General features: G+C 33.7%; 1 protein-coding gene and 1 long non-coding RNA gene across 9 annotated transcripts in view; one reads left to right on the top strand and one right to left on the bottom strand.

Moving 5' to 3' along the window:
- LOC106010909 (uncharacterized) overlaps nt 1-25,289 on the bottom strand; it is a 47,784-nt gene extending 22,495 nt beyond the window's left edge. The window contains exons 1-4 of one of the 2 annotated variants that reach the window (XR_015444585.1): nt 25,128-25,266; nt 21,346-21,460; nt 20,486-20,640; nt 19,215-19,334 (exon numbers count right to left, since the gene is read on the bottom strand). This is a non-coding gene — a long non-coding RNA (uncharacterized LOC106010909). Of the gene's footprint in view, nt 1-19,214; nt 19,335-20,485; nt 20,641-21,345; nt 21,461-25,127 lie in introns of both variants that reach the window. The other variant, XR_001184603.3, reaches the window with a different exon arrangement.
- Nucleotides 1-26,218, top strand: part of Brinp3 (BMP/retinoic acid inducible neural specific 3) — a 392,440-nt gene extending 366,222 nt beyond the window's left edge. For all 7 annotated transcript variants that reach the window (XM_004862778.3, XM_087194464.1, XM_087194463.1 and 4 more), the window contains one exon: nt 24,839-26,218. In XM_004862778.3, the coding sequence (XP_004862835.1) occupies nt 24,839-25,955 (1,117 nt within the window). In that variant the 3' untranslated portion in view covers nt 25,956-26,218. The remainder of the gene's footprint in view (nt 1-24,838) is intronic.
- The last annotated feature ends 1,621 nt before the right edge of the window (nt 26,219-27,839 follow it).

The following is a 27,839-nucleotide window of genomic DNA, read 5'->3' as shown; positions in this document are numbered from 1 at the left end:
GTACACGTTTTCATTTAAATTGACACAAGAGTCTTATAGAAAGTTATTAAATATACACCGTGATAGATTGATATTTCAACCATAAAACCTTTAACAAGATGCCTCTGGTTAAATTTGCTCATTTGAATAACAATGAGTCAGTTTCCTCTAACAAGGAAAAACTGGATTACAAAACAACTTAAAGAACTTAATTCTATTTTCTGCAAAGGCATTGCGTCGAGAAGGTCAACTATATTTTGCATGAAGTAGGAGTTTAAATACCAAAACTACTGGTAATTAGTCCCTTTTCAGCAACGTAACTTGATTTAATCAAGTAATAATCTTTTTGAACTTTGAGAATAACCATTTGGATTATAGTGTCCCTGGGACCAAAGCACTGTTCTTAAAATCATGTAGAAAAATTGGAATTTGCATTTTTGCACAGACATGTCAGGAAACCTGCTGTCAAATTCATTAAGCATAAGATAACATAATAGAATCAAAAGTATTTCATATGCAAATAGCAAAATATTTTGTAATGTCAAGTCATTCTTCACTTTTTTTTTAGGTAACTACTTCATAAATAAAAACTCACATTTTTCTCATTTTATTTTTGAATCAGAAAATCTATTAAGAAAAGTAATGCAAATTTCTTTGTTTCAAATTTTATTTAGTCCCTTCAGAATGGTATATTTACACCAACCACTGACACTGTAAGAACAAGATGATTTACTACAGGGTGGAAATCCAGTTATATAGGAGTCATGCTACTTTGAAACTAATTTTCGAAACAAATAACAGAAAGGACAGCAGGTGTTTTTGTCGAACCCCATTGGTTATGATTAGAGATATTACAAAACTATGAAAATTAATGTTGACATGCCACTCTGAAAGCTAATTTTCTTGTATGTGTGACATGCCACAGCATATCTGAAATGTGTGTATTCCCACTTGCCAAAATAACACATTATTTGTTAGGGCATTTGGTTCTAAAAGCAGATGTTGTCTAGTTCAATCAATTTTAAGCTATTAATGGTAGCTTTTAACTACATTTGTGAAAGGCAGATACTTTCAATTAGCATTTTTCAGGAGCTGCATGACATTTATTCTGAGGAGGAAGTTAAGGCTGCCAAAATCTATTGTAGCAAAAGATCATTTAGGCAAAAATTACCAAGTATAAGTAGTACTGTTCACAGCGTTTGGAAACAACTTCATTTTTCTTCTGTGATTATACTGCTCAGAAAATAGTGATCATAACTATACTTAGTGGAATCAAATGAAATTCGGAATAGAATGAATGAATGAACAAAGTTAAGATGGGCAAGAAAATTTCCACAATGACTGCAAGCTTTTTGAGGTAATGCATTCACTTTCTTTCTCGGGAAGTTCCTCAAAGCCACATACATGCTTCAGATCTTTCTCTCCTGTTCTTATATTAGAAAGCCAAATAGATATATGCGGTAGAGCTTCTATGTTCTTGTTGTACTTGATTTCTATTATTCATAGCAAAACCATAGGTACTTCTTTCCGTGTTTTTTACCTTAAGACACTTGTGGAAAATAAATTTAGATAATGGTAGAACAAGAAATTTGTAGTATTGAATAGAAGGAGCATTAAATTACTTTTGAGGATACAGGCAGATGCATGATATCTTATAAGAATAAAATCTGGAAATGCTTGCCAAAGTTTAGGTGAGGAATATCTTCAAGAACTGAGTATTCTCTTTGGTCATCACATTGCTTTCTGCTAAAATTTCACACTAAATAGAATCTTAATCCCAAATATATTTATTGAAAGGAGAAAATGAAATAGAGTGAATATTTGTTAGATAAAGTGTAGAATCTAGGGTTAGGAGCAAAATGAAGAAAAAAATGAGTCATAATTTGTAAGTGTTTCTATTTTCTGAGAAGTGTTTCTATTATACTTAGAACCTTCTGTAAATTGAGCAGAGGCAAAGCAAAAGGACTACACTTACTTGTGTTTACTAAATATGCCTTTTGTACGTGTTTTCAAAATTAATAAATTCATACATTCTTCAACTTGATTTATGAGTGCAAGCTCTAAGCCAGATACCGTTGCTGGGATCACAGACATGAAGAGTCATTGGAGTTAACATTTTAAACATTTAAACACAAAAATGAAAAATAAGCTCAATTAAAAAAAAAATTAAACGAAAGAATTTAATCCAGGGATGGATAGATTGAATAGCAATTTTGAATAGGTAAACTATGGAACGTCTCACTTAAAAATACTAGTTTAAAGATCTGAAGATGACAAAGGAAGGTGTATGAGTAAGGGAGTTCCAAGTCTGGGGCAGATGTGTGCTGTTCAGGGAAACGTGTGGGGACCCATGAAGCTGATGCAGATGTGGCAAAGAATTCCAGGTGGGGTTAGAGAGAAGAAGGTAAAGGAGGAGTGATTAGGCAGTGTTCTAAGAGATGACTCCAAATATCTCCATTTTGATGCTACATGAGATGATGAAAGATTTTGATAGGAGGAATGATGTGATGTTAGGTGTTAATGGAATCTCAATGTTTTAGAAGACTTTGATATAAATATAAATAATGCACACACAAACAAACACACACATACAAGTACACATTGTAGTAAACATATTTCTAAAATACTTAAAAAGAACAGAAAATGACTTTTTCCCCTTTGGATTGAACTACTAAAGTCTCATTAGCAGACTTTAATAGTTAACATGACCTTATTTATAGGAACCGATTTTCAAGGGTAGTTTTTAATTATTTCCTAGTGAAAAAAACATAACTTTAAGGTTTGTAGATATAACCGGGAGTTTTCAAGCTAAATAGAAATTTTAAAATATTCTAGGAAAACTTAGCTTATGTTAAAAATTTAAAAACTGGTTTCTGAAGAGAGATTGGTGATACATCCTCAACTCACAGTTTTGAAGTCTTCAAGCTGGGCCCTGCCTGGGACTCATTCTGTCCATTACTGCGCCATCCTACAAAGAGCCCAATTTTGGTTTTATTGCTAAAATCTGTTATTGTTATTCTACTTTCTCATTCACAAGTGAGACAATGTTTCTACTTAATTCTAACTTATTTTCATCCAAATATATTTTTTTCTGGAAATCTAGAAGTCTGCAAAGGCATTAATGCATTAAAACCCACTAAGAGTTTCTCCTAAAAGTAAAATAGGTCGTTTATTTAATTAATTAGCAAAATTCTGTGACAGATTTATCTTATGTTCTTCTTTTCCACATATATTTTAAATGGTCTGACTTTTGGGCAGTGAGATTGATCAGTTATTTTTAAATTTTATTTTCACAGGCAGAATATATGTACCTCAAAGCAAACGTGCTCTGTATAAAGATAATAGAATCTAAGGCTTCCCATGAGTGTGAAAACATGGTTAAGAATAAAAATGAGGATCAGGAGAAGAAGGCAGTGGAGATTGAAGAGAAGTGGGAGAAGTAGAAAGTTTTGGCTCATTTGTTTTTAATGCTGCTTAAATTTTATGATATTTAATTGACAAAGTGTGTATTTGCCACTTGCCACTGTGTAAACAACCCAACATGTCTATCACCACACACACTAAACAGGAGATCCCAAAAGCTTGTTCATTGTATCACTGAGAATTTGCTAATGCTTTTATAAAGAAAAAATACTTTTGATGCAAATAACTATTGCATTATTTTAGGATGAAGAACTTCACTTAGAATACCAAAGTGAGAATTGGAAGTTTGACGTAATCGTTGGCTCTTTGCTGGGGAATGTAATGTTTCGAACCGTTCTCACCAAAACAACTGAAGGAATTGATACATAGTGACAAGTTTCTTCCAGTTTAGAAGACTAGGAAGACATTGTAATTTTAGATCATTTACAGGAGTGATAAATGTGGGGATAAACTAAAATGAGATGTAAAAGATTGCTAGTAAGAATCAAACACTGTTAGGTAGATTTTTAGAGAGACTTTGCATTTATACAAGAGAAAAATATGCATTGAATTAAGAGTACTTACTAGTTTCCTGATTTATTTCACAAATTAAAAGGGTAAGTGCACTTGATTATAATTTTCAGTGCAAAAACAAAATTTAGTGTGATAAGATAGGCTCCTTGGTTTGTCATATAAATTAAGAAATTCATAACTAATAAACTAGTACATGGTAACATAAAAATACATATAAAAGTTAATGATTTTAATATCATTAATGTTATGAGTTAATGTCTCATTATTAACATTAGAATATGTCCTCGTTAGACAAAAATATTATATACTTTAAATATTAATTTCATTAACAATAATGTTATGAGAATATCATTACACAATAATCAAAACATATATTTCATTTTTAAATCCATTTCTTTCCTTGCAAGTGGGGTTTGTTTTCAAAAAGCATTTAAAGACTTTTTATTTTATCCACTAGTAATTCTTGAAAACTCTACATTCTTTCCTAAGTTGTTAATACTTTTGATGATTGTTGTCACAAGTTAAAGTTTTCATTTGTTCACCAAAATAAAATCACTTAACCATCGAGCCAAAAGACTTAGTTTTCTATTTCAGATTGTCATGTTTTTGTTTTTATAATACAAAATTTTCAAGAATTTGACTTGGTTGGCTTTCATTCTAAAGTTGCTAAAAACAGGTGGTTTTAAAAATCTACTTTCCTTTAGAACTTATGTTAGATTTGGCAAGCAATTCCTTTCATGTTGCTTCATCTCTGGGAAACCATGCACAGCAGGTTTCTTGATTTTTCTTTTTCAAAAACTAAATATTCTATAAAAGTAATTGCTGGCAATGATTATTTAACTTGATTTGTGGACCAATTTCCAAGGTTCTCTTTCCTCCCTCTATCTTCCTTTCGCATTTATTGTCTTGAAATCATAAATGACTCCAGCGGCTTGATACTACTTCTGTAATCAAGGTGAGGAGAAGGAAGTGGTGGAGTAAGAAAGAGCTGTTGATTTCTTTCAGGAAGGAGAAGCCATCTCGGATTCTCCCCCTTAGAATTCAGTTTGTGTCAAAACTGTGTCATGTTCTCACCTGTAACGACAAGGGAAACTAAGGAAACAGGGGCTAGGGATTTAGCTCAGTGGTGCTGCACCTGCCTGGAAAATGAAAGATCCTAAGTTTGATTCCCAGTACCAAAATAAAAAAAAAAAGAAAACAAAAAGAAAAAGAAGAAAGAACAGAAAAAGAAAAGAAAACTATGGAAACATCTTAAATTTGGCACTTTGTGCTGAACAATTTCTATTAGTTTAAATAATGGACTTACAACTATTATGTTAGCATCTAATGTCAAATATAAGGCACTTATTCTTAAATTACATATCATGTTGCTGTTTTTTTATTTTTCAGCTTTTCTTTGGTCAGCCCAGCGCACACACACACACACACACACACACACACACACGTGTGTGTGTATATCTCTTTATGCATGTGTATATATATGTATCGCTGTACATATGTATGCATATATCACTTTGTAATTTAGAACAAAATAGGAAGAATTTCTGAATAAACTTATTTATTTAGGTAATGTTGGAATTTTCACAAAGTCTGTGCTAATTTACTTCCTTTGATCTCAATTAAAGTTGTAATGAAAACACTCTTCATGATAATTTTTGGACAGGTTTATCTTATGCTAGAAGAATTAGAAGCTGTGATCATAAATGTTATACATAGTAATAACTTCCAAAATCATTCACGAGTTTGGAGATGTGCACATTTGATTTTTGTGTTTCCTTTTCCCTTTGATGTATGATCACAGAGACTTAAAAATCTATTCCTTATGCCCCATGCTGAAATTGAGCCAAAGTAGCTTTTCTTTCACTTAGGTAGAATGGCCCTGGGACAGTGATCCAAGTCAGTGAAGAACCATATTTGTGACTCTTACAGACACCTGGCTTTATCTTGACCTATGAAAGAAGGATTTTAGTAAAATGTGCTCTTCTAAAAATGTACAGAAATTTAAAAAGCATTGTGATGGTATTAAGATGCCACTACATACTCATTCAACTTTCTGATGAGAGAACCTATAGCACCTCAAAGGTTTTCTGGGATGCAAAAAAGTTTTAGACAATTCTCACCTTAGAAATTAGTCTGAAATTATAATTACCTAGAAAAATATCCTTTCTCCATATATTTTTAAAATTTGTGTGTCCTTATTAGCCCAGTAAGATCATAAGTATTACAGTGGAGTGGTTAAAAGTATGGTCTCTGGCTCCCTGTCATTGACAAGGCTGTTTTGTAACCTGTGGACTATGTTGTGTAACTTGATTTTCTCATATTTAAATGTAGATGATAGTCTTCACTTCTCTCATCTGTTGCCAGGACTAAGCAAGTGTTAATATATGTAAAAAAAAATTAATAGACTCCAGCAAAACTCTTCTTATGTGTATTAGCCAGTGTTATTCAAACAGAGAATCAATTGAATAGACAGATATAAATATGTCAAACTATTTATTTTTCCCCAGGGAGGGCAGCCTGTTTATTGAATATAGAGCTTACATTGATAACTGAGTACACAAAATAAGTAGCTGGACATTCTCCATCTAGGGTCCATGGGTGGTCTAAGCAAGGATCTTCCAACTCCCTTGTCCTTCTCTCAGGACCAGGCCTGCCCTGAGCAATGGAAGAAATAAATTTCCAGGGCTTCAGGACTCTGGAGACATTTGGAAAAGTGGCAGGAATTTCTGAGGCTGTAGGGCTTGAGCTTTCCATTCCATCCAGCCAGAGCAATAGGGACATAGCAGGGGGAATACATACAAGGCACTGCCAGTTTGACACAGTGGTCTCTTTGGTTTGGTACCCACTGGTAGTGACTCATACAGAAAGAGGACAGTGTGGCCCAAGGCTGCCTACTGGGAGCAGCTGAGTGGGGTCAAACTCTCCCACCTGGTGGGGCCCTAGGTAAGGCAGAGACAGGTTGTTGCTAAGTTGTGAAATTCAGTTTTGATGTCCAGAAACAGGAGGAGAAGTGCATCCTAACTCCAAAAGGTAGTGAGTGGAGTCTTGTATCCTTTAGTTGTGTTCTATAGTCACTAGGTGACTAGAAGGTGCCTACCCACAATGAGGGCAGATCTTCTTCAGTCTCTAGTTCAAATGACAGGCCCTTCCAGAAACATGCTCATGGCCATACTGGATATAACTCTGGGTGTTCCTGAATCTAATGAAGTTAACTAAAATTAGCTAGCATTTTGTATGTGTGGAATTGTTACATAATGGTAGCTAAAAGGATTGTGTGATTACAATCGTGGTTCAAGATACCATGAAGAATGTGGTTTATACTTCTAATAACACATACTGTAGATCTGATGAACTATATCCAGAAGGGCCTTTGTCTACCATTAGCAAACAAATTAAATATGCTTTGGAAAGTTAAGCCACATATGTTAGAATAGGCATTTAAACTACAGAGCATATATGAGTAGATTAAAATTAATCATGTAATCTTTTCAAACCATAATTTTAACAATGATTTACATGCGATGTGTTTTTTTCTTTTATCTTTCAAAAATCATTCCATATAGAAAGATAATAAATTACAAATAATGTAATAAATGAACAGAAAATGATATTAAAAATAGTTTTGTAAATCAAAATGACATAACTAATTTTCCAATTATTCAAAAGGGAGCTTACCCAATTTATCTCAACTAGATTTACTCAACTTGAGTGCTCACTTTATCTCAACTTTATCTCAACTTGATTAAGACTATTTATGAAAAATCAACAGCCAACATCATACTAAATGGTCAAAAACAGAAAACTTTCACGCTAAAATAGGAACAAGACAAGGATGCCCACTATCATCACTCCTGTTCAATATTGTTCTGGAAACATTAGCCATGGGAATTAGACAAGAGAAAGAAACAAAAAGAATAAAGATAGGAAAGGAAGAAGGTAAACTGTCATTATTTACTGATGATATGATACTTTACATAGAAGTCACAAAAACTCGGCCACAAGACTTCTAGACTTACGTAATTGATAGATTCAATAGAGTAGCTGGATACAAGGTCAACACTCAAAAAACAATAGCCTTTTTATATACAAATAATAGACTCACTGAGAGAGAAATTAGGGAAAAAATTCCTTTTACAATAGCATCCAAAAAAATGACATATCTAGGAATCAATCTAACAAAGGAAGAAAAAGATCTTTACACTGAAAACTATAGAATTCTGAAGAAAGAGATCGAGGAGAATATAAGAAAATGGAAAGACATCCCTTGTTCCTGGGTAGGATGAATCAATATAGTGAAAATGTACATACTTCCAAAACTACTATATAGATTTAATGCAATGCCAATTGAAGTTCCATCAATATATTTCACAGAACTAGAGAAAACAATCCAAAAATTCATTTGGACCCAGGAAGACCTAGAATACCAAAAGAAATTCTAGGCAACAGAAACATGGCTGGGGGTATTACAGTCACCCACTTGAAACTATACTACAAAGCTACTGTGATAAAAACAGCATGGTATTGGCAAACAGACCCAAGGATCCATGGAATAGATTAGAAGATGCAGAAACAACTCCACACTTACTCAGCCACCTCATCTTTGACAAAGGAGCCAACCACCGTCATTGGAGGAAAGATAGCCTATTTAATAAATGGTGTTGGAAAAACTGGATTTCAACCTGCTAAAGATTAAAACTAGGCCCTTACCTATCACCATGCACTAAACTAAGATGGCAGTGGATTAAAGATCTAAATATTAAGACAGAAACATAAAATGTCCTGGAAGATAAGTTAGGTAGTACTCTTGAAGACATTGACATAGGAAAAGACTTTATGAACAAAACCTCAGTAGCATGGGAACTAGCACAGAGAATCAACAACTGGGATCTCATCTTATTAAAAAGCTTCTGCACTGCAAGAGAAACTACCAACCCAGCTAAGAGACAACCTACAATGTGGGAAAAAATTTTCAGCATTTGCACCTTAGACAAAGAACTGTTATCTAGGATATATAAAGAACTGAAAAAATATCAGACCCCCAAATTCAAAGACCCAATTCAAAAATGGGCACCTGAAATGAACAGACATTTCTTAGACAAAGAAGTAAAAGCAGCAAATAAATACATGAAAAAATGTTCAACATCACTGGTCATTAGAGAGATGCAGATGAAAACAACACTGAGATTCCACCTCACCCCACAAGCAATGGTTGCTATCAAGAAATCATTCAACAACAAATGCTGGCAGGGGTGTGGGGAGAAATAAATCCTTCTCCATTGTTGGTGGGAGTGCAGACTGGTGCAACCACTGTGGAAATCGGTATGGAGGTACCTCAAAGAACTAGGCTTAGAGGTCCCATTTGACCCAGCTATCCCCCTGCTGGGTGTCTTCCCCAATGAATTAAAAGAATCATACCACAGCAATATATGTGCACTCATGTTTATAGAGGCACAGTTTGTAATAGCTAAAGCATGGAAGCAACCCAAGTGCCCGACAACTGGAGACTGGATAAAGAAGATGTGCTTTTTTGTTTTTGTTTTTGTTTTTAATAAAATGGAGTACTACTCAGCCATAAAGAATGAGAAACCAGAAATGGATGCATATTGAGGCCATCCTCTTAAGTGAAATAAATAGGTCACACATGTGTAAATACCGAATAGTTTCTCTAGTGTGAGAAACTGAAAGTGTAATTAAGGATTAAAATGATTAAAACGAATAATTGATTATTTGAAATAGGAAGAAAAGGTTCCAATGGGTAGGGGTGGCAGGAGGGCAAGGGGAGAGATCAGAGTTACAGGCTGGAATCTGAAAAGAAACCATATATAGATTGTGTTTAAAACTATAGGAAGAGAGGTAGAGAGTAGTCTGGAGCTCGTCTGTGTGTTGGGAAGGAAGAGTCCCTGAGATCAAAGGAGAGAAGGGTGTGTTTCCAGAAGAAGCACATACAACTATGTATAGTACACAGTACTCAGTAGTGTGATAAATGACTGTTACTGCTTTAGGTACTCGTCATAACATGCTGTGTTTTTCATCCTTTAGAACGTAATCCTACTTATATAAAAGAGTTTACTGTAAAACAGTGTACTGCTATGCCAGTGGTAGCCTCATGTATCTCGTGTTCAACTGCATATTTGGATAACATCAAGGGGCCATCACAGATGATTGATGTATACCTTCTCAGTTTGCACTTAGAAGTTGGTAATCTGTTTGGTACTTTGCGATACACACTGATGAAATTGCCTAATAACATATTTCTCAGATTATATTTCCATAACATGTCCCATGACTGTATTGAAATTTAAATTTTAAAAAGTTTGCCTTATGTGGAGTCTACTAGTTAGTTAGAATTTTTTCTCCAGACCACTCTTTGTCCAATATTAGTTTTGAAAATCTTTCTAAAACAAATCACATCTTCTGATGTCTGTTAATGCCTGAGATGTTTTTTAAAAATTATATGGAAAAGTGTTTAAGTACTTTTCAGTTTTGCTTTGGTTGAGTTCTACTATATTTGAATATTATTATAGATTTTTTCCCTTGCATTGTTTTTCTTTGAATAATTTTAATTTTTGTATATGTGTGTGTTTAGTGAACGATAATAAAGTTATACATTTAAAAATGTGTTTATTGTTCAAAATTTAAATTAAGGGTGAGATGAAAACAATGCCAAGAAGCATAAAGATCTTCCCCCTGCTAACAAAACAGATTAAGCTTTTGAAATGACATGTTTCTGTCTATCTTTCTGACAGTTGATAAGAAGCTCCCATTTGTATTTTTGTGGCTTTCTAAGAGAGGAGTAAATTTTTAAAGAGTATGCCATTTATGTCACTGCTGATAGCATACAAGAAGTCGTGTTTTTTTTTTCCCAATCAAATGATATTTTGGTTAATGTAAAGCCTTATCACTGAGGTGAAAGAGATGTTCTATATTGTAAAAGCCTGCTTAAGAGATGTTCTACATTGTAAAAGCCTGCTTAAGAGATGTTCTATATTGTAAAAGCCTGCTAACCTAATGATTTAAGTTTTGGCTTTACTGTTTGTTTTCTGAATAGATGTGAAAGAGGTATTTAAGCTAATTCATCATTTCCTATTGTTATCTTAAAAATCAGGTCAAAGAGGATTATTCATACTGAATTTCCTTTGTCTTTTAACCAGTTATTTCATACATTCTACTTTTGTTTTCTGCACAAATAATGTAATATTAAATTGCTAGAAAAATGAGGAGACAATACTGTTGCATTCTTTCTTTTCAATGAACTAAGTCATGTGAGATAGAACCATAGTTTGCTAAGTGCGCAAACTTAAATTTTGAGTACAGAACAGTATGGAAAACACAACGGGAGATTTTGTGCAATTCTTAAGGGTGCATATGAGGTTTTTGGGGGGAGCTTGTTTATCAGTTAAGCCCTAAAGATTGAAGGAGCTTTAATTATCCTGGGGAATGGGAATTTAGGAGGGATTTCAATGAACTATCCAGCGGGACTATGAATATTTTATCTAATATGAAAAAAACAATGTCTAATTGATATATTTATGGATTTTTTAAAGAGCCACTCAACATATGCACCAACTGCCTTAGAATTCAGTGAAGTGGGTGGAATGAAAGATAATTAGAGAATAGTGAAAGGACAGTCTAGAGAGTTCTAGAGGGGTCACCATGTAATATGAGACTGGGAGTATCATGCCCGTGATTTGGTTGTTACCCTCAGTGGTAGGATCCCTAAATGGCTGTAGGTAGAATGCCTTCTCTGAGTACTGTGTAGAGAAAGGATTGTGAAGGAGGCCACAGGAGGCAAAATCAGAAAGATGTGTTAGGGAGGTAATGTAATAAAAGAGTGGTACAGAGTCTATCTTTAAAATATTACAGATATAAATTCTAAAATGTTTGCAATTGGTAGTTACTTTTTAAGTGCTGAAAATACTGACAGTGGTGTTGACATTTGAGAGGAGGTTGAAAGTTATGGATGGCTTACGATTCTCAGATTTTTAGCTCGGGCAGTGGTGTGCTTGGTGAAGAAATTAAATTAAATGGACCATAAAATTCAGCACTAATATAAATAAATGGGAAAGAGCAGTTAAAATGCAAGAGTTTGGGTGAATGTGATGAAATTCATTTTTCAGTATGTTTTTTAATTGTTTTTGAGGCCTTCATCTTAAATGGAAATGTCTAATGGACATATGATATTATATATATATATATTTAAATATATATATATATGTGTGTGTGTTTAAAATTCAGAAATAACATTCAAGTTAGGCCTGTATATTGTGAGTTAAAAGCAGAGAAATGATAATTAAAGCAAAGTAGATCTATATGGTTATGCTTTGAATGTAGGATAAGGGAAAAGTTTTGAGGAATATAGATTGAAGCCAGATAATTTTATATTGACAGCCAAAAATGGAATTAAGCTCATAGGCACTGAAATAATAGAAATGGTTCAGAAATTAATGTTAAACTGTTATGCTTCAATTCTACTATTTTATCTGTATAATGTCTTAAAAATAACAAAATAAATTCTAAGGGACACATTTAGATTCTTCAAAATATTCCCATTAAAAGCTATTTTTCTGAAAATAAGTATGTTAGACATGGAAAAAAATCTAGAAGATAAATCACTTAATAATATTTTTTAATTTATTTTTTTCACAATAACAACTTAGAAAAGGTAATATATGGTTATCTAGAGTTTATACATGAATGAAAAATGAACTCAGTGACATCACAAGATTTTTAAAAAACATAGACATCTCAAATTAGCTGTTTGTGTAATATTGAAAGAGAGTCTACTATTTTATCTTCATGCCAAAAAAAATAGAAAATGCACATTTACTTGACCATTAAATATTTTATTGCTTATTTGATCAGATGCTGAAAGGCTCAATCTCAGTATTTCATATGCTGGAGATGGAAAACAAAGGAGTGAAGGAAGAATCTATTTTAAAATATAAGGACTTTTCTTTGTATTACAAAGAAGGAAGTAGAATGTCTTCAGAATGATTATTTTTATGTTGAGAACAGTATTGTTTGTGTTCATAGAGTTATCAAATAAGCACCTGTGGTATCTATATTTTTATCTTTGGGGTATTTCTTAGATTTTCATGAAATTAAGTCAGTATTCAGATTGGTATTAGGATGTAAAGTTATACTTTTCTCAATTCCATGGCTAGGATGGTCTAAGATTTGAAGAAGAGATGGAAGAATGAACTTTCCTTTATGAATACAATTTTCCATTTTCTCCTCTTAATACCACTCAATCTTTAATGAAAAATCACCATCCTAGTCCAAGTCACTGTTATCATTCCATGCTTGTACTTTACTTTCCCACTTTGTCTCCCTTCATCAGCTCTAACTACTATAAATCTATTCTATGCTGGAAGATTGACCGTCTAGCCTGATAGAGAGATTAAAAGGGAAGAAACAGCAAGCCACGGAAACTGATGACTCTTGAGTCCTCCCACTGGGACAGGGATTTCAGTGTGTGTTGGGGTAAAGGTGAGGGAAAGAAGAGTTCATGTTCAGGTGTGTACTACCAGGTATATATAAAATTAGTCTTGACTATTGCAAATGAATCTGTATTGAAGATAAAATTTTGGACATGGTCAACATGTATTATTATTTAATAGTTAAACAATGAACTTATATGTAATAGCTTGGGTAGAACATGTTTATTGAAATACGAGGATTACAGAAATTGCCTGTCAAAATTTAAAACGGTAGGAGTTAGTGAGTAGAAAAGATTCTAACAAAGGAAAATAATTAAAATTCCTAATGATATTGGTTTATGAGAGAAATACTAAGAGCACAATATCTAAAAAACCAAGTTAAGGGAGTATTTCAGGAAAGAAGTAAGTAAATCTGTCAGAGTGTTAGTTTTGCTGAGATCAATTTTTTCTGAGATACAGTATTGGTAACATTGAAATCAAGCCAGGCCATTTTTATTAAAATATTGGGAATTAAATCTTTTAAAGTTAAGAACAAAGATAATGAGAAGAAAGTTGAAATAGATAATGCTTCTGATGAATTATTAAAAAAAGTGAAAGGGGAAATTGGATTATATCTGAAAAAATAAATTAAATTGAATTTTTTAGGATGCTCCCAAGTTATATGCCATAAATTAGAGAGAGAGGTACTATGATAGTTAGGAAAAGGGAATTATTAGAGAAAAAATTCCTAGAAGGCATTGGAAGATGGGGTTCTGTGCAAGGTTAACCTGGAAGTGATCAAGAGTATTCGAGTAATACATCCATTACAGTCACTATGAAGTGACACTATTCACACTGTTTAGAAGGAGAAAAGTTGGAATCTTAGTGATGGAAGAAAAAAATAATCCTCTTCTAATTTTTGTATTTTCTCAGTTAAATCACAAGGAAAGTTAACCCATGGGAGTGATAAAATGTAGTTATTTGAGAAGAAATTAATTATATGTAAAATACTCATTCATTGATTAGGAGACCACAATGGGAAAAATGTATAAGGATTATCAAGCAGCACTGAAAGCTTTTGAAATTTTTCATTACAAATTTAATGTGAGTCCATTCTATATGGTTTTGTGTTTTCTTCTATCCATGTTTACCTGTTCAGGTATGGTGAGGGAAGAGACCACAATTTGAGTATATTTAGGACTATTATTTTAAGTGAAAGCAGAGAGTTAAAATATGTGTGAAGTTATCATGATTATGAAGCATGATATTACACATGGATAACAGTTAAAATAAAAACATAAATGGGAGGCTGATTTTGAAGATGCCTAAAACTACCAAGTATTAAAATGTCACAGAACTGAGAGACCAAAGTCTTGCACAAAATGTCTTAATGTATAGTGAAATTACCAGAAATTGGAGCACAAATCATAGTGCCTAAAAAGACAAAAGGAGAGTAATCCTTAACGTCAGTTATTACTTTTGAAACTATATGGTATTTCTGTTACTAAGTGTAAGAATAGGATTAAATGTCAATGTTTTGAGTCCTATCCCAGAGCTCTTTCCACTTCTCTGTGGGGTCCAGGCTTTTTGTTATCTCTTGTGTATGGACTGAATCACATTTCCTAAGGCAAGGTTGGCCAAACCATCTCTGTGATTGCTGACATATAGAACTGACATGTGCAGTGCTATTTATAATTTCTTGTCTTGTTCTGTCGCAAGGGGTTACCATCACCTACAGGCACCTGTAATTAGGCATGTGTAAATATGCAGAAGAGCATTTTAAGTTTAGGGAATAATCTTTTCCAAAGCCCTGAATTGGGATCATGAAGTTGTATTTCAATGTTATTGGAGCTGAATATATGAGGGTGAAGGAAAATAAAATGATATCTGAGAAATCAGAACAGTTTTCTCAGGGTCTGTGCTTGCAGGTTCATGTCAATCTAAGGACATGGATATTTTTTTGAGTCAGAGAAGAATGTTGTCAAATTCTCCTTAGTTTTCTTACTTGCATTGGCTGATAAAAGAAAATATATTCCAATTGTAGCAACAAATTAAAGAATTTATATGTTATACTGTACATAATATGTATTCTTATATATTAAGAGAAATATAGAAAAATAGCTCTGCTACAATTCAGCAAATTTGGGATATTTGTCACAAATCCGTATTTGCATGGACAGTGTGTAATGTGGCATGTCCTGATGTGCATGTGATAGCCTGTGCTTAGTGAATTAAAAAGGTCTTCATATTGAAAAATTGATACATCTACACACAGTGACCGTAATTAATATATAAAACATTTCCATTTCCTCAGGAGTTTTCTCTTGGCCACTTACAATATCCATTCCCATAAGCAGCATTCTTACAACCATAGGTCTTTGTTTGGCATTATTTTGAAATGCATATAAATGATATTAGGCAGTACATATTGTTTCATATATTGCTTATCTCATACAACATAATATTTTCAATATTCATCTATACTGTTGTTTGTACCACTTCATTCTTTTTAATTACTGAACATATCTGTGAGGCATGTATTAAAGTGACAAATAATATTTTACTTCAAATTTTTTTTTTTTTGTACCGGGGATTGAACTCAGGACTTTGCACTTGCAAGGCAGGCGCTGGAACCACTGAGCTAAATCCCTGGCCCAACTTCAAAAATTTTAAATGTTATCATTTATATTTCCAAATTTCAATCTGTAGTGAACACTTTTTCATAACACTATAAATAATTGGAAGATTGTAATGAGAAGTTTTAAACACTGGAAATGATTTGCATATTTTATGATAAAAAAGTGGATAAGAAAACAGGTATATCTTTTTCCTCACAGCATGTATTATGTAATGAAAGATAGAAAAGACTTGATATTAATGATTGGCTGTAATTAACATTTTGATGGATAAAAACCAGAATACTATCAAACACAGGAAATATCTCTTTTTGCAAATTATTTTGCAAAATAATTGCATTTATGTCAATATCCTTTATTGACATTGATAATTTAACAACATAAACTTGCACATCATAATACTTTTCTAAGCCTTTGTTACCTTATTTAATGTGATTTACTGGAAATGTCATTATGATAACATCTGGTGGGAAATTAAACATGAACTCTAGTTGGAAAAAAATTGGTAATATTTATCTTTATTGACAGTAAAATAATTGTGTTTATTTTGTGTGGCTTCCATTTCTCTGAATGTTGCTGAATTTCTTTCACAGTACAAGAATAATACATTTCTTTATTTTTCTTGATCCATATTGTCAAATGTGAAAACAAATTTTAGTACTCCAAAAGTTAGGAGACTTTTCTGTGAACACCATTCAACCCAATAAAATAATAAGTTATTTCTATTGTGGGTGTTTATAATGATGAGAAGCTCAAATACTGGAGTAATAGAAACTGAGGATGTACTTTCTGCTCTGGTACTTACTACCTATTTGTTATTGGGCAAACTAGAATTATTTAAATGTTTTACAACTCATATCCTTACCTACGAATTGAGGCAATAAACATCAATATATAAGGAAATAGGACAGTAATAAGGAAAGAATGCAATAATGGTTAGAAAACTACTAGGCACATGAAAAAATCAACTGCAAGAATGTTACCACCAGATAATATTACTTAAAATATTGTCCACATCTAACTGGTTCCCCCACTTATTCATTGTTCTCTTGCAAAACAAACTTAGTAGATTTTAAATTCAGGTTCAGAAAATAAAAGGTTGTATATGTGTGCTGGTGGGTGTGTGTCAGTAGTTTCTAGGGAAAATCACAGCTGAGTGTACTTTACAAGTGAATATCCCTCTTTTCAAGATGTAAAATTATGTCCCAGAGTGAAACTGCGGTATGTCAAGAGTGTCAACATGAGCCCAGGTAACATTTTCAGGGCTCACATGGCCAGAACAGTAGATTCAGAGAAAGAAAAATGACACAGTATTTGTCGTTTTTAATGTCTGTTTCCATGCCAATAATCAGTTATGACTGTTTCAAATGCTTTGGGTGATTAATCCAAAAAACTGTACCTAGTTTAAAGTGTTAAAGTCTGAGAAGATCAAATCTATGAAGCCTAAAATGAAATGGAATAATCCTGAAAATTCAAAAATATATTGAAATTATATTGTTTAGGTTTAAAACTTTGGATTCACAGTGGATGGATTTGGAAAGCAATAAAGGATTAGCAGGTTAGAGTAAGGGACCTTTGAAACAATATTATTAGTGCTCAGAGAGGTTTTAGCCATGAGAGGAGGTAATTGTTTTGTATCAACATATGTTCTAATACTTCAGTGGAAACAGCTACCTTCTAGAGTACATGCCTTTAACTTGAGCAGTACTGACTTTGCAGATTTTAAAGGGCTTCAAATCTATCACAGACAGGATATACAAGTACTTTTAAATACAATCTCAAGTATATTATCAAAATGATGTCTATGTTGATAAATGTGATATACAGGACTAGAATAATATGCACGAATGCATATGTTGTCAAAAAGAAAATGAAATGCTTTATCTTCTGGGGAAAAATCAGTTATAATACAGAAACTGCCTCCAATGACAGTTTTTTTAAATGACAGTAACAATAACAGTGATGTTAAGAATAGGGACATATAATAATTTCCTGTTTATTCTGTGCACACATACCCTTCTAAAAGCTTTGCCAGCAGTTGTGATGTATTTTGAAAACAACCCACTGAGATACTTCATTCACATTTTTCAGGTGAAGAAAATGAAACAAGATTCAAAGATGACAGTTTTTCCCAAGAAAATTGTCTAAAGCCAATATACTGTGTTGCTACTCAAGATATCCACGAATAAAAGTTATTTTATTTTCAATGTTCTGCTGCGGCAACAAAGACATATTTTCCCTGAGGTCATTTGTTAAGACTTTTCCTCTCTATTCTAAGGAACATTTTCAATTCTCATTTAAAAAAAATAGTATTTATATTTGTTCATTTGAGTTTGTCTTCTTTCTAATGCTTAATATATATGTCACTAAGTCATTCAAGCTTGTGAGGTTCAGTTATTCTCAAATTTTAAAATGGAGTTAACCTTTATAATCTCCTTAGAAAAATAAAACAAATGAATACAAAGTGGCTGCCTGTGACATGAGTTGTGTACTAAACAGTAAATTAATTTTACTGGAACATAGTAGAATTTATTTATTAAGTTAAGCTTTACTGTTAGGCTTATTTTTTCCATAAGTAATGCAAAAACTTTCAGTACGCAATTTCCAAATTTTCGTAAACATAGGGCCACAGAGTGCTCAGTGCATGTGAATTCAAAACTGTCTACTGCTGTCCCTCTCTTATGTATGTATGTTTCTGATCTTTTCTGCACATATTCCTCCACAGTGATGGCTAGCTAGTTTTAAAACATTTTCTAATAGCTCGTTTTTGGCTGTTAATTTACATACAGAGAAAACATGAAACATATTCATGTATATAAGAGTTTGATAGGACTGAATATGTTAGCAAGGCCTTCCTATTCCAAGAAATTGTCTGAGGTTGTGTGTAAGAATCTGGTTCACTATGGTAATCATCTTTCTGTTGCTAGGATAAAATACCTGACATACACAACCTATAAATGAAGATGTATATTTTGGCTAGCAGATTCAGATGTTTTAGTCCATTATCAGCTTACGCCCTTGTTTTAGGCTTGTGTTGTGTCAGGGATATCATGGCAGAAGTGGTTAAAGAAAGCTGCACATTTCATGACAACCAAGAAGCAGAATGAGGACACGTGACCCAGAGAAAGAGGAAGAGGCTGTGATCTATCTACTTCCTCCAAGTGGATCCCACCTTCTAATAAGCTCATTTGGGTACAAGCTCACAAATCCATTGATGAGATCAGCACCTTCATGATCCACTTACCTCTCTAGGCTTCATCTCTGAACACTGCTGCACTGGGGATTAAACCTTCAATTCATGAGTCATTGGCAGGCACTTTATATTTAAAACAGAACACTTGTCAATCACATGTAGGCTGATTTTCTTAATAAAAGAAAACAAAAGATAAGCATTTATGTCATTTTATTAGGAACAGCTACTGAGCATGAGATTTTGTGATTGGTTTGGGTGTCCCCAAGTGGTCTGTGTGTTGGAAGCTTAGCCTCTAGGATATTGGAATATGATGTGGAGTCCTAATGAGAGGTTCTTAGGTCATTGGGGGAGGGCTGCCCTTAGAGGGGATTAAGAGATTTTCTAATGGAACTTTAGTCTTCTCAAGGATTGTTATGAAAGTAGCAAGCCTGAATCCACCCAGCTAGCTCTTTGTGATTTGAGATACAGTGTTTTTGTCATGAACCCCTTGCTATTGCATGCATTATGCCATTTTCACATTTAGCCTCCCAAACTGTGAGCTAAATAAATCTCTACTTTGTAAAGTTTGTGTCAGGTATTTTGTTATAATGACAGAATCTGACTAATGTAATATGTTACATCTTTTCATCCTGACAACATATCAACAAGACAATCACAAACAAATGTACCAAGGCTTAGAAAGCTATATCTGTTCCTTACCATCATGTAGAATCAACATTTGTATGAAGACTTTCTTGAATTACAAAGTTTTGCTAAAAGTTGAAGAACTAAGGACTTGTCCCAGATCTGAGGGTACAGTTTAGCTTGAAAATAAGGCATGCATACCTGAGTCTAGTGCTATTTTGATGCTCATATATGTTCCTTGTGGAAAAAGTTAGATTTAAACACATGGAGAATATTACAGGTTGAAGAAAGATACCTGAACTAAAGAGTCTGCTGAAGTTCTCAAAAGGTCTGTTCCTAATAGGTATGTGGACTCTGTAACCTTGCATTGGCCCATATCATAATACTCATCAATTGCTTTTTCTGTTTTCAAGTCTCTTTCTTCTCTTTGGCCATAATGCATACTTCCTTTACCATTATTTCTTTCTCCCCTCTGCAGCATTACTCTCGGTCTTCCTCTATTGTCACTTCCTTTCTTCCTTTCTTTATTTTATGAAGTGCTTTTAAGTAAATATCAGGATCAATGTCACATGTTAGCTTAAGAGCAGCAAAATACCTCTCTCATATGTGTGTGTGTGTGTGTGTATATATATATGTATATATACACATATATATGATTTTAGTGTATAATATATACTATGTAGAGTCTATTGTCTTACTTTCTTTGTCACTGGAACAATACAATCCAGAAATCAAGGAGAGAAAGGTTTCTTTTGGCTCATAGTTGAGGTTTCAGTCCATAGTCACTGGGTCCAGGGCAGGCTGACTTGGCAGAGGGCCATGGCAGAGAAGACAAGATTTGCTTATGAAGTGGCTGAGAGAAAGGAGAAAGAGGAAGAGCAGAGTGGAGACAGATAAACACAGGACGTACTCCCTGTGTCCTCTGACCAGGCTTCACCTCCCAACATCACAGTTAGCTTTAAACCCAGCGGTAGGCTACTCCGCTGCTAAGCATCATGCGGCCATGAGACAGTCACCTCCCCAAAGCCCCACTTAGGAGCGCAAGAGGCCTTGGGGGGACATTCAGGTAAAAACTAATACACCTACATGATATAGACGGTTCTATCCATGTCTGTATCCATATCTATTGATTGCATAATGTAATATAGTGATATGTATCACTTAATGCATAAGTTCATTTGTTTTAATATTAAGACATAATAATAAATAGCTAAAAATAGTACAACATAACTTGGAAATTTGAAGACATTTCTCTTAAGAAAACATTTTTAAAATTAGGAAATAAAGTAAGATCGGCTAAGTTTTATTTTGTTAGAGAAAAATTAATTATGTGAACTTTTAGTTAAGTGAAAAATTCATTATGCAACCCTAAAACTTGCTTAGCCTGTATTTTTGACTGCTGCTTGCAGTAGAGTTTTACCAAGAGTAAAGGAAAGACAGGTTATTGAATTTCCTTTTCCTTGAAAAATCTATTCTCACCTTGTGAAATATAGTAAAATAGTTGAAATGTAAGTAGTAAGTGGGAAAGGACAAGAAGGAGCAAATAAAAAAAACCTACTTGCTAGCTCTTCAGTCCCAGGGTAGCAGGGCTTTGACAGTATGTGGAGTTATCGGTATTCATACGTGACAAGCTGAAGCCTGAGAAGCCGAAACACATTCCTTCCGAGATGCATCTGCGGGAATGTGAAACGGATTGGAGAAGGCTAAAGCTGGAAAAGGCATTGCTTTTCTAAAATGTCCAAATGATTCTTTCTACAGTGTCCTAGCTTTGCGAGTGCCGCCTTTCGCCTCGGGTCTATTTATTTCATTTTTTATTTTGTCCTTATGATTTCCAAACATGATTAGAGCTTATAGTGAGAGATGAGTTGGCTCAGAGAATTTGTGGTTTTCTTTCAGGGAAGAAAATATAATTTTCCATCCAGATGGGGTATATATTTTATATACTTTATATTAGATAGAAACAACTACAGAAAAAAAAAGAAAGCAAGTGGGACTTAAAGAGAATAAATTAGGAAAGGAAAAAGGAAAGAAGGAAGGAAGAAAGGAAGGAAGGAAGGAAGAAGAGGGGGATGAGGGAGGGAGAGAAGGGGAGGGTTTGATTGAAAATGGAATGGAATGGAATAAACAAGCCAGTAAATGCATAAAAATAGGTAATATTAATTTCTGTAATCTGTGACTAAACCCAGTAATAATTAATCAAACAGTTTCATAAACCAGAAAGAGGATGCTTTTTGTATACGTACTCTTAGATGAGAAAATAAAGCACCACCATAAAAGTCACAGGGATACAAATACTTCCATGAATGGTAACGCACAGCCAGAAAGCTCACTCTTTGTTATTTCACAATACTTGAGCATGCTCACAGGACAGCTTTTTAGAAAAATACTTACAGAAACTTTGAAATCAATTGTCTTAGAGAATTTGGTGCTGATAAAATACTGAGACTAATTAATTTTTAATGAACAGAAATTTATCAGCTCAGTTCTGAAAGCTGAGAAGTCTGAGATACAGGCATCAGCATTTGGTGAGGGCCTTCTTTTTTTTTATTCTTAATGAATAAAACTTAAGTGTTTATCAGTACATTTTAATTGTACAGTATGATGACATTCATAATTGGGAATTTGTGTCTTTACAAGATGTAGCTTGGTTCTTCTTTTAGGAATAAATATGAGAAAGGGAAAAATGGTAAGGGCCTTCTTGCTGCATCATCCCATGGTAGAAATTCAAACAAAGAGGAGAAAAGAGGAATGAGGGGCAAACATATCCATTACTAAGGAAGCTACTCCCATGATAAGGAATTAGTTTGTGCATGAGGGTAGAACTCCTGTGAAAATTTGCCTAGTTTCAAGATCCATCTCCCAGAATTGCTGCATTGGGAACCATTTTTCTAAGACCTTTAGGGGACATATTCAAAGCATAGAATAAAGCTGATAGCTTAGTATTTTAATCAGTGCTTCCAATGTGATAAATAAGTAAGATGACAATATTTTTGGTTTGCTAAGGTTCTTTTTTTTTTCTTTTCTTCTGGGTCAGTAGGATGTGACTGCATTTAGACAAGTGAAACAAATAAAGCTTATGTATGTGTTAATAGTGCAAACATCAAGGCCTATTTTGTATAACTCTACTACCTGAAGCTTGAGAGGTAGACGTCTTTATTGCTGGAAATGATCAGTTTAAAGTTTAAATTTCACTTTAAATACCTTATTGGAGCATCTTTCTTTAATCTTTATATTATCTTATATATTCTTTATCTTTCTTTATCTTGTATTTTGTAAAGTATTCAAAAAACAGTAAGGGCTCTGATCTATTATTCTACTGGGCATTTAGTATGTATCTTTGAAGAAAATATATGGGGTTCTGTCAAGCTAGGTATTATATTTAATAAGTGGAACAGTGTACAGAGAACATTCATATGCTATTTTAGGTGGTCAAGGCATAAAGAAAGGTAAGTAGATGCTGCAAGAGAAAATGAAGAACTAGTTAATTTATTTGTAGAAACAAGGACAAGCTAACCTTAAAAAATTTTAAAAAGAGTGTTAAATATTGCCTAGGCTAGCAAGTCAGAGACCAAATTTGTGTGTAATATAAATAACCACTTTGAATATTTTTAATTATTTTAATAATTACTTAAGCAGATTAATACCTAGTTTTACAAGTATTCTGAAGAAATTATTTGAACACCAGTGAGCCAACAAATCTAATGTATTGATTAAACTATACCTGTTTGGCAGACAATTTCAAATTTCAAATGCGCTAAATATGAACTCTGGAAAGGCATAATATCAATAATAGATTCAATTTTGAGTGAGTTCTGTGAAACAGACACAACACTACACTCTAAATAAAACCATGTAGCTTTTAGACTAATGTGTCTGTCATAAAACCTCAACATGGAAGACATTATTATTTCTGTTTTTCATGTGCAAGAAGCATAGATTATAGAGTTCATGCAACTTTTCTCCTGATTCAGCTAGAATAGAAAAACAACATTCTAATAACAAGGAATTATCTGATTACAAGGCCAACACTTTGCTATCATTATTGTACTGAGATTTTCAACAAGCCAAGAGTTTGAATAATATAATGAAATAGGAAAAAAAATCTTAAACTGTCCTCATGATTAGCCTAAGACAAAATGTTGATGACTGCACACTTTAACACACATAACTCTTATTGAATGAGCTTATTTGTTTTATTTTTAAAAAGAGCTTATTTTTTTGTTTTTGTTCCACTAAGTTTATTGTTTTAATAAAATATTTAAAAATATTTGAGTAGATGTTAATGAGTAAAACCAAACATGTTTAAATAATATTTTCCCGCTCCATGGGTACTTGTACATTCAATGTTAGTAACTCTCTAGGGGAAAAATGTTGATTAACATATTCAGTTGTTTATTTTTCTTTTACTCTGTAATATTCAGGTTTCCTACAGCACTTTTAATCTATGAAACGAATAATCAATGAGCAATCTTTTTTATTTTATGATAAACAAACAAAATTTCATAACAAAGTAATGAAAACAGCAATAGTTAATGCACTATGTGCCGCTACCTTGCATTTTATATGCTATAAGTTTACTCCATATTTAATAATAAAACTATTTGCTTGGGCCAGGGGTGTAGCTTAGTGGCACTGCACCTGCTTGGCAAGCACAAGGTCCTAAATTAGATCCCAGGTACCAAACAACAACTACAACAACAACAGCAAATATCTTCTCTATTTTCGGTTGTTGATTATCACTTCAAAACAAGAACCAAGCTTATTATACTTGCAATCAGCTTTTAAGAACACAATGTGGCGGCATACAATCTTTCAAAATATAAAACATATCCCATGTTTAGAGATGGAGTATTCTAGTACCATTTCTCCAAAATGAATGTAATTATTATGCATTGCAAACATATCGAATAAAAAGAATCTAGAGTATTCAAGCTTGAACGAAATGTTGCTAATTTGGGGTTTTTTTCTCAGTGACAGAACACATACGCGCACACACAAATACGCATTAAGGCTTTGTATTTATATAGACTCCTTTTGTTTTGTATTTCTAGAACGTCAACCTACTGGCTCAACCGCATCCAGTCTTTTCTCTACTGCAATGAGAACGGCCTCCTGGGCAGCTTTTCCGAAGAGACGCACTCCTGCACCTGTCCCAATGACCAGGTGGTCTGCACGGCCTTCCTGCCCTGCACGGTGGGCGACGCCTCCGCCTGCCTGACCTGCGCACCTGACAACCGCACCCGCTGTGGCACCTGCAACACCGGCTACATGCTGAGTCAGGGGCTCTGCAAGCCTGAAGTAGCGGAGTCCACTGATCACTACATTGGCTTTGAGACTGACCTGCAAGATCTGGAGATGAAGTACCTGTTGCAGAAAACGGACAGACGAATCGAAGTCCATGCCATTTTTATCAGCAACGACATGCGCCTCAATAGTTGGTTTGACCCTTCCTGGCGCAAGCGGATGCTCCTCACTTTGAAGAGTAACAAGTACAAGTCAAGTCTGGTCCACATGATCTTGGGCATCTCTCTGCAGATTTGCTTAACTAAAAACAGCACCTTGGAGCCTGTGTTGGCTATTTATGTCAATCCCTTTGGAGGCAGCCACTCCGAGAGCTGGTTCATGCCTGTGAATGAAAACAGCTTTCCAGACTGGGAGCGGACTAAGCTGGACCTCCCCCTGCAATGCTATAACTGGACACTGACTCTGGGGAACAAATGGAAGACATTTTTTGAGACAGTACACATCTACCTGAGGAGTCGCATCAAGTCAAATGGCCCGAATGGCAATGAGAGCATTTACTACGAACCTTTGGAATTTATTGATCCTTCCCGGAACCTGGGCTACATGAAAATCAACAACATTCAAGTGTTTGGCTACAGCATGCACTTTGACCCTGAAGCAATTCGGGACCTGATTTTGCAACTGGACTACCCCTATACTCAGGGATCCCAGGACTCCGCACTTTTGCAACTACTAGAGATAAGAGACCGTGTAAATAAACTCTCCCCACCTGGTCAGCGTCGTCTAGATCTTTTCTCTTGCTTGCTTCGTCATAGACTCAAGCTGTCAACTAGTGAAGTGGTGAGGATCCAATCCGCTCTGCAGGCGTTTAATGCCAAATTGCCAAACACAATGGATTATGACACGACCAAATTATGTAGTTAACCGTAAATGTCAAGCACAACCCAAAATCTTGAAGGAGTTTTTACAGTGCTTTTGTGGAACAGTTTATGTTTGGAAGAGTACATTTAAATTGTCTTTTCAATATCTGTCTTATATCAGTCAATAACATTGGATGGCAATTTACACACATGAACTTGCTGACAATGAATATATTATACTGCAATTTTGGTTTATGAATGAAATAAATACTGACACCAGTCTAGAAGACATTCTACTTTTTACAATAAATTTCATTTGTAATTTTATATGTTCCGTGGCAATGCTTTTGTGCATTACATCCTCTAGGGGGAACATAAAAAGACACCAATAAAATTTTGTAGCTGAACAGTTATTAAAAAGAAGTGCTGTGGAATTCCTTTTTTTTTTTTTTCCATGAAATGAGTTCTATTTTGATATAGTTTATTAGAACCTAGAGAAAAGCCACCAAGATTTTTAAATGGAAACATTTGAAGGCCCTTTTCAATTATATTCATGGCAAACCCAACTGGGTAGAATGCTTAGTGGGAATTTTTTTTTTTTTTTAATTTCCTTAATAGCATAATGGTAGTGTATGTTTATTACCTATATTTAGAAACCAATCCTAGAAACACAATCATTATTAAAATAGCCAGATAAACTAATTCTCAAGTACATATCAGCACATTTCGGGAAACATACAGAAAAAAAATAGTCTGTGATTATAAGGGATATTATGAAGAAAGTAAACCTCTAATTTCTTTAGCAACTTGCTTTGTCATTTTATTTTTGCATCCTAATAACCAATAATCAACATACTCTGCACAATCATTTTCACCTCAAGTCCTGAAAAGCTGGTTATTCCAGCATTTTTACAATGTCAATAAAATAACAATTTTAGAATTTAAAAATTGCCATATAATGACATAAAATAAATGTTCAAATTACTAATTCAAATGTAAATAGACAATTTTTTCTCTCAGAGATACTGTTAGGAATAATGCTTAAGGGCTAATATCTAGAATATATAAAGAACTCAAAAAATTAGACCTACCAAAATACTAAAATACTTTAAGGAAAAATTTTAAATGTAAAACTGATTTTAATTCAAAGTATTCTCTTGAACATGTTATTAGCTTTGATGAAATAATAGACATATAAACAATAATTTTTCCTTATAAAGTTGAATGTAACTTTTGTTTAGGTGTTTGACTATGTTAACAAAAATGTGTTTATGCTATTTATCAGATATTTCTTGTCTAGATATTTTGTATTTTTATTATCTGGCCAAATTCATTGCCCACCTTTTGATAACATGAAGACATTTCTCAAGGTGTAGAGAAAGGAATCCATGACTTTGAGGAAAAAACCAAGAGAGTTGACAAAAAATTCTAGGACATACTAAATTCTTGGATCATTTTTCTCAATTCAAAAGAATTTTAAGAACAGTAGATATCTGGAAGAACAAATACTTATCCAGTCTGCTATAAGGAAAGATTATTTTTCCACCTAATATCTAGATAGCCGAGTTTCTTACTGTAATTACCTATTTTTGGTTTTTTTGCTGCAATTTCTGCTGTTATAGTTTTAAAGACCATTTCTCTGGTGTCATAGCAAATATTCTCTTCTTTTGATGCTGATAACACTAGGTTATGAAATATTTCTTCACTTTCTGGTAGAAAAACAAAAGTTCAGAGAGGTTCATCAAATTGCTCATGATCATGCACAAAGACGTTGAAAGACCATATTCCAACCCAAATATTTCTGTAATGAATCTGGTCTTTTCATTGAATTGGTAAGTTGAAAGGAATCATTGTGTTTCTTCATTTAATTTCCTTACATATAGAGGTTTTTAGTGAAACAAAAATGAGTCAATATATTAATATCTGAATCAGCTAAGTTGTAAAATAA

The sequence above is a fragment of the Heterocephalus glaber genome, unplaced genomic scaffold (assembly GCF_053883595.1).
Source record: "Heterocephalus glaber isolate CG9 unplaced genomic scaffold, H.glaber_assembly_v1.0 deba00001600, whole genome shotgun sequence".
Lineage (NCBI taxonomy): Eukaryota > Metazoa > Chordata > Mammalia > Rodentia > Bathyergidae > Heterocephalus > Heterocephalus glaber.
The sequence above is the reverse complement of the archived record's forward strand: the minus strand, read 5'-3'. Positions and strand labels throughout refer to the sequence as shown.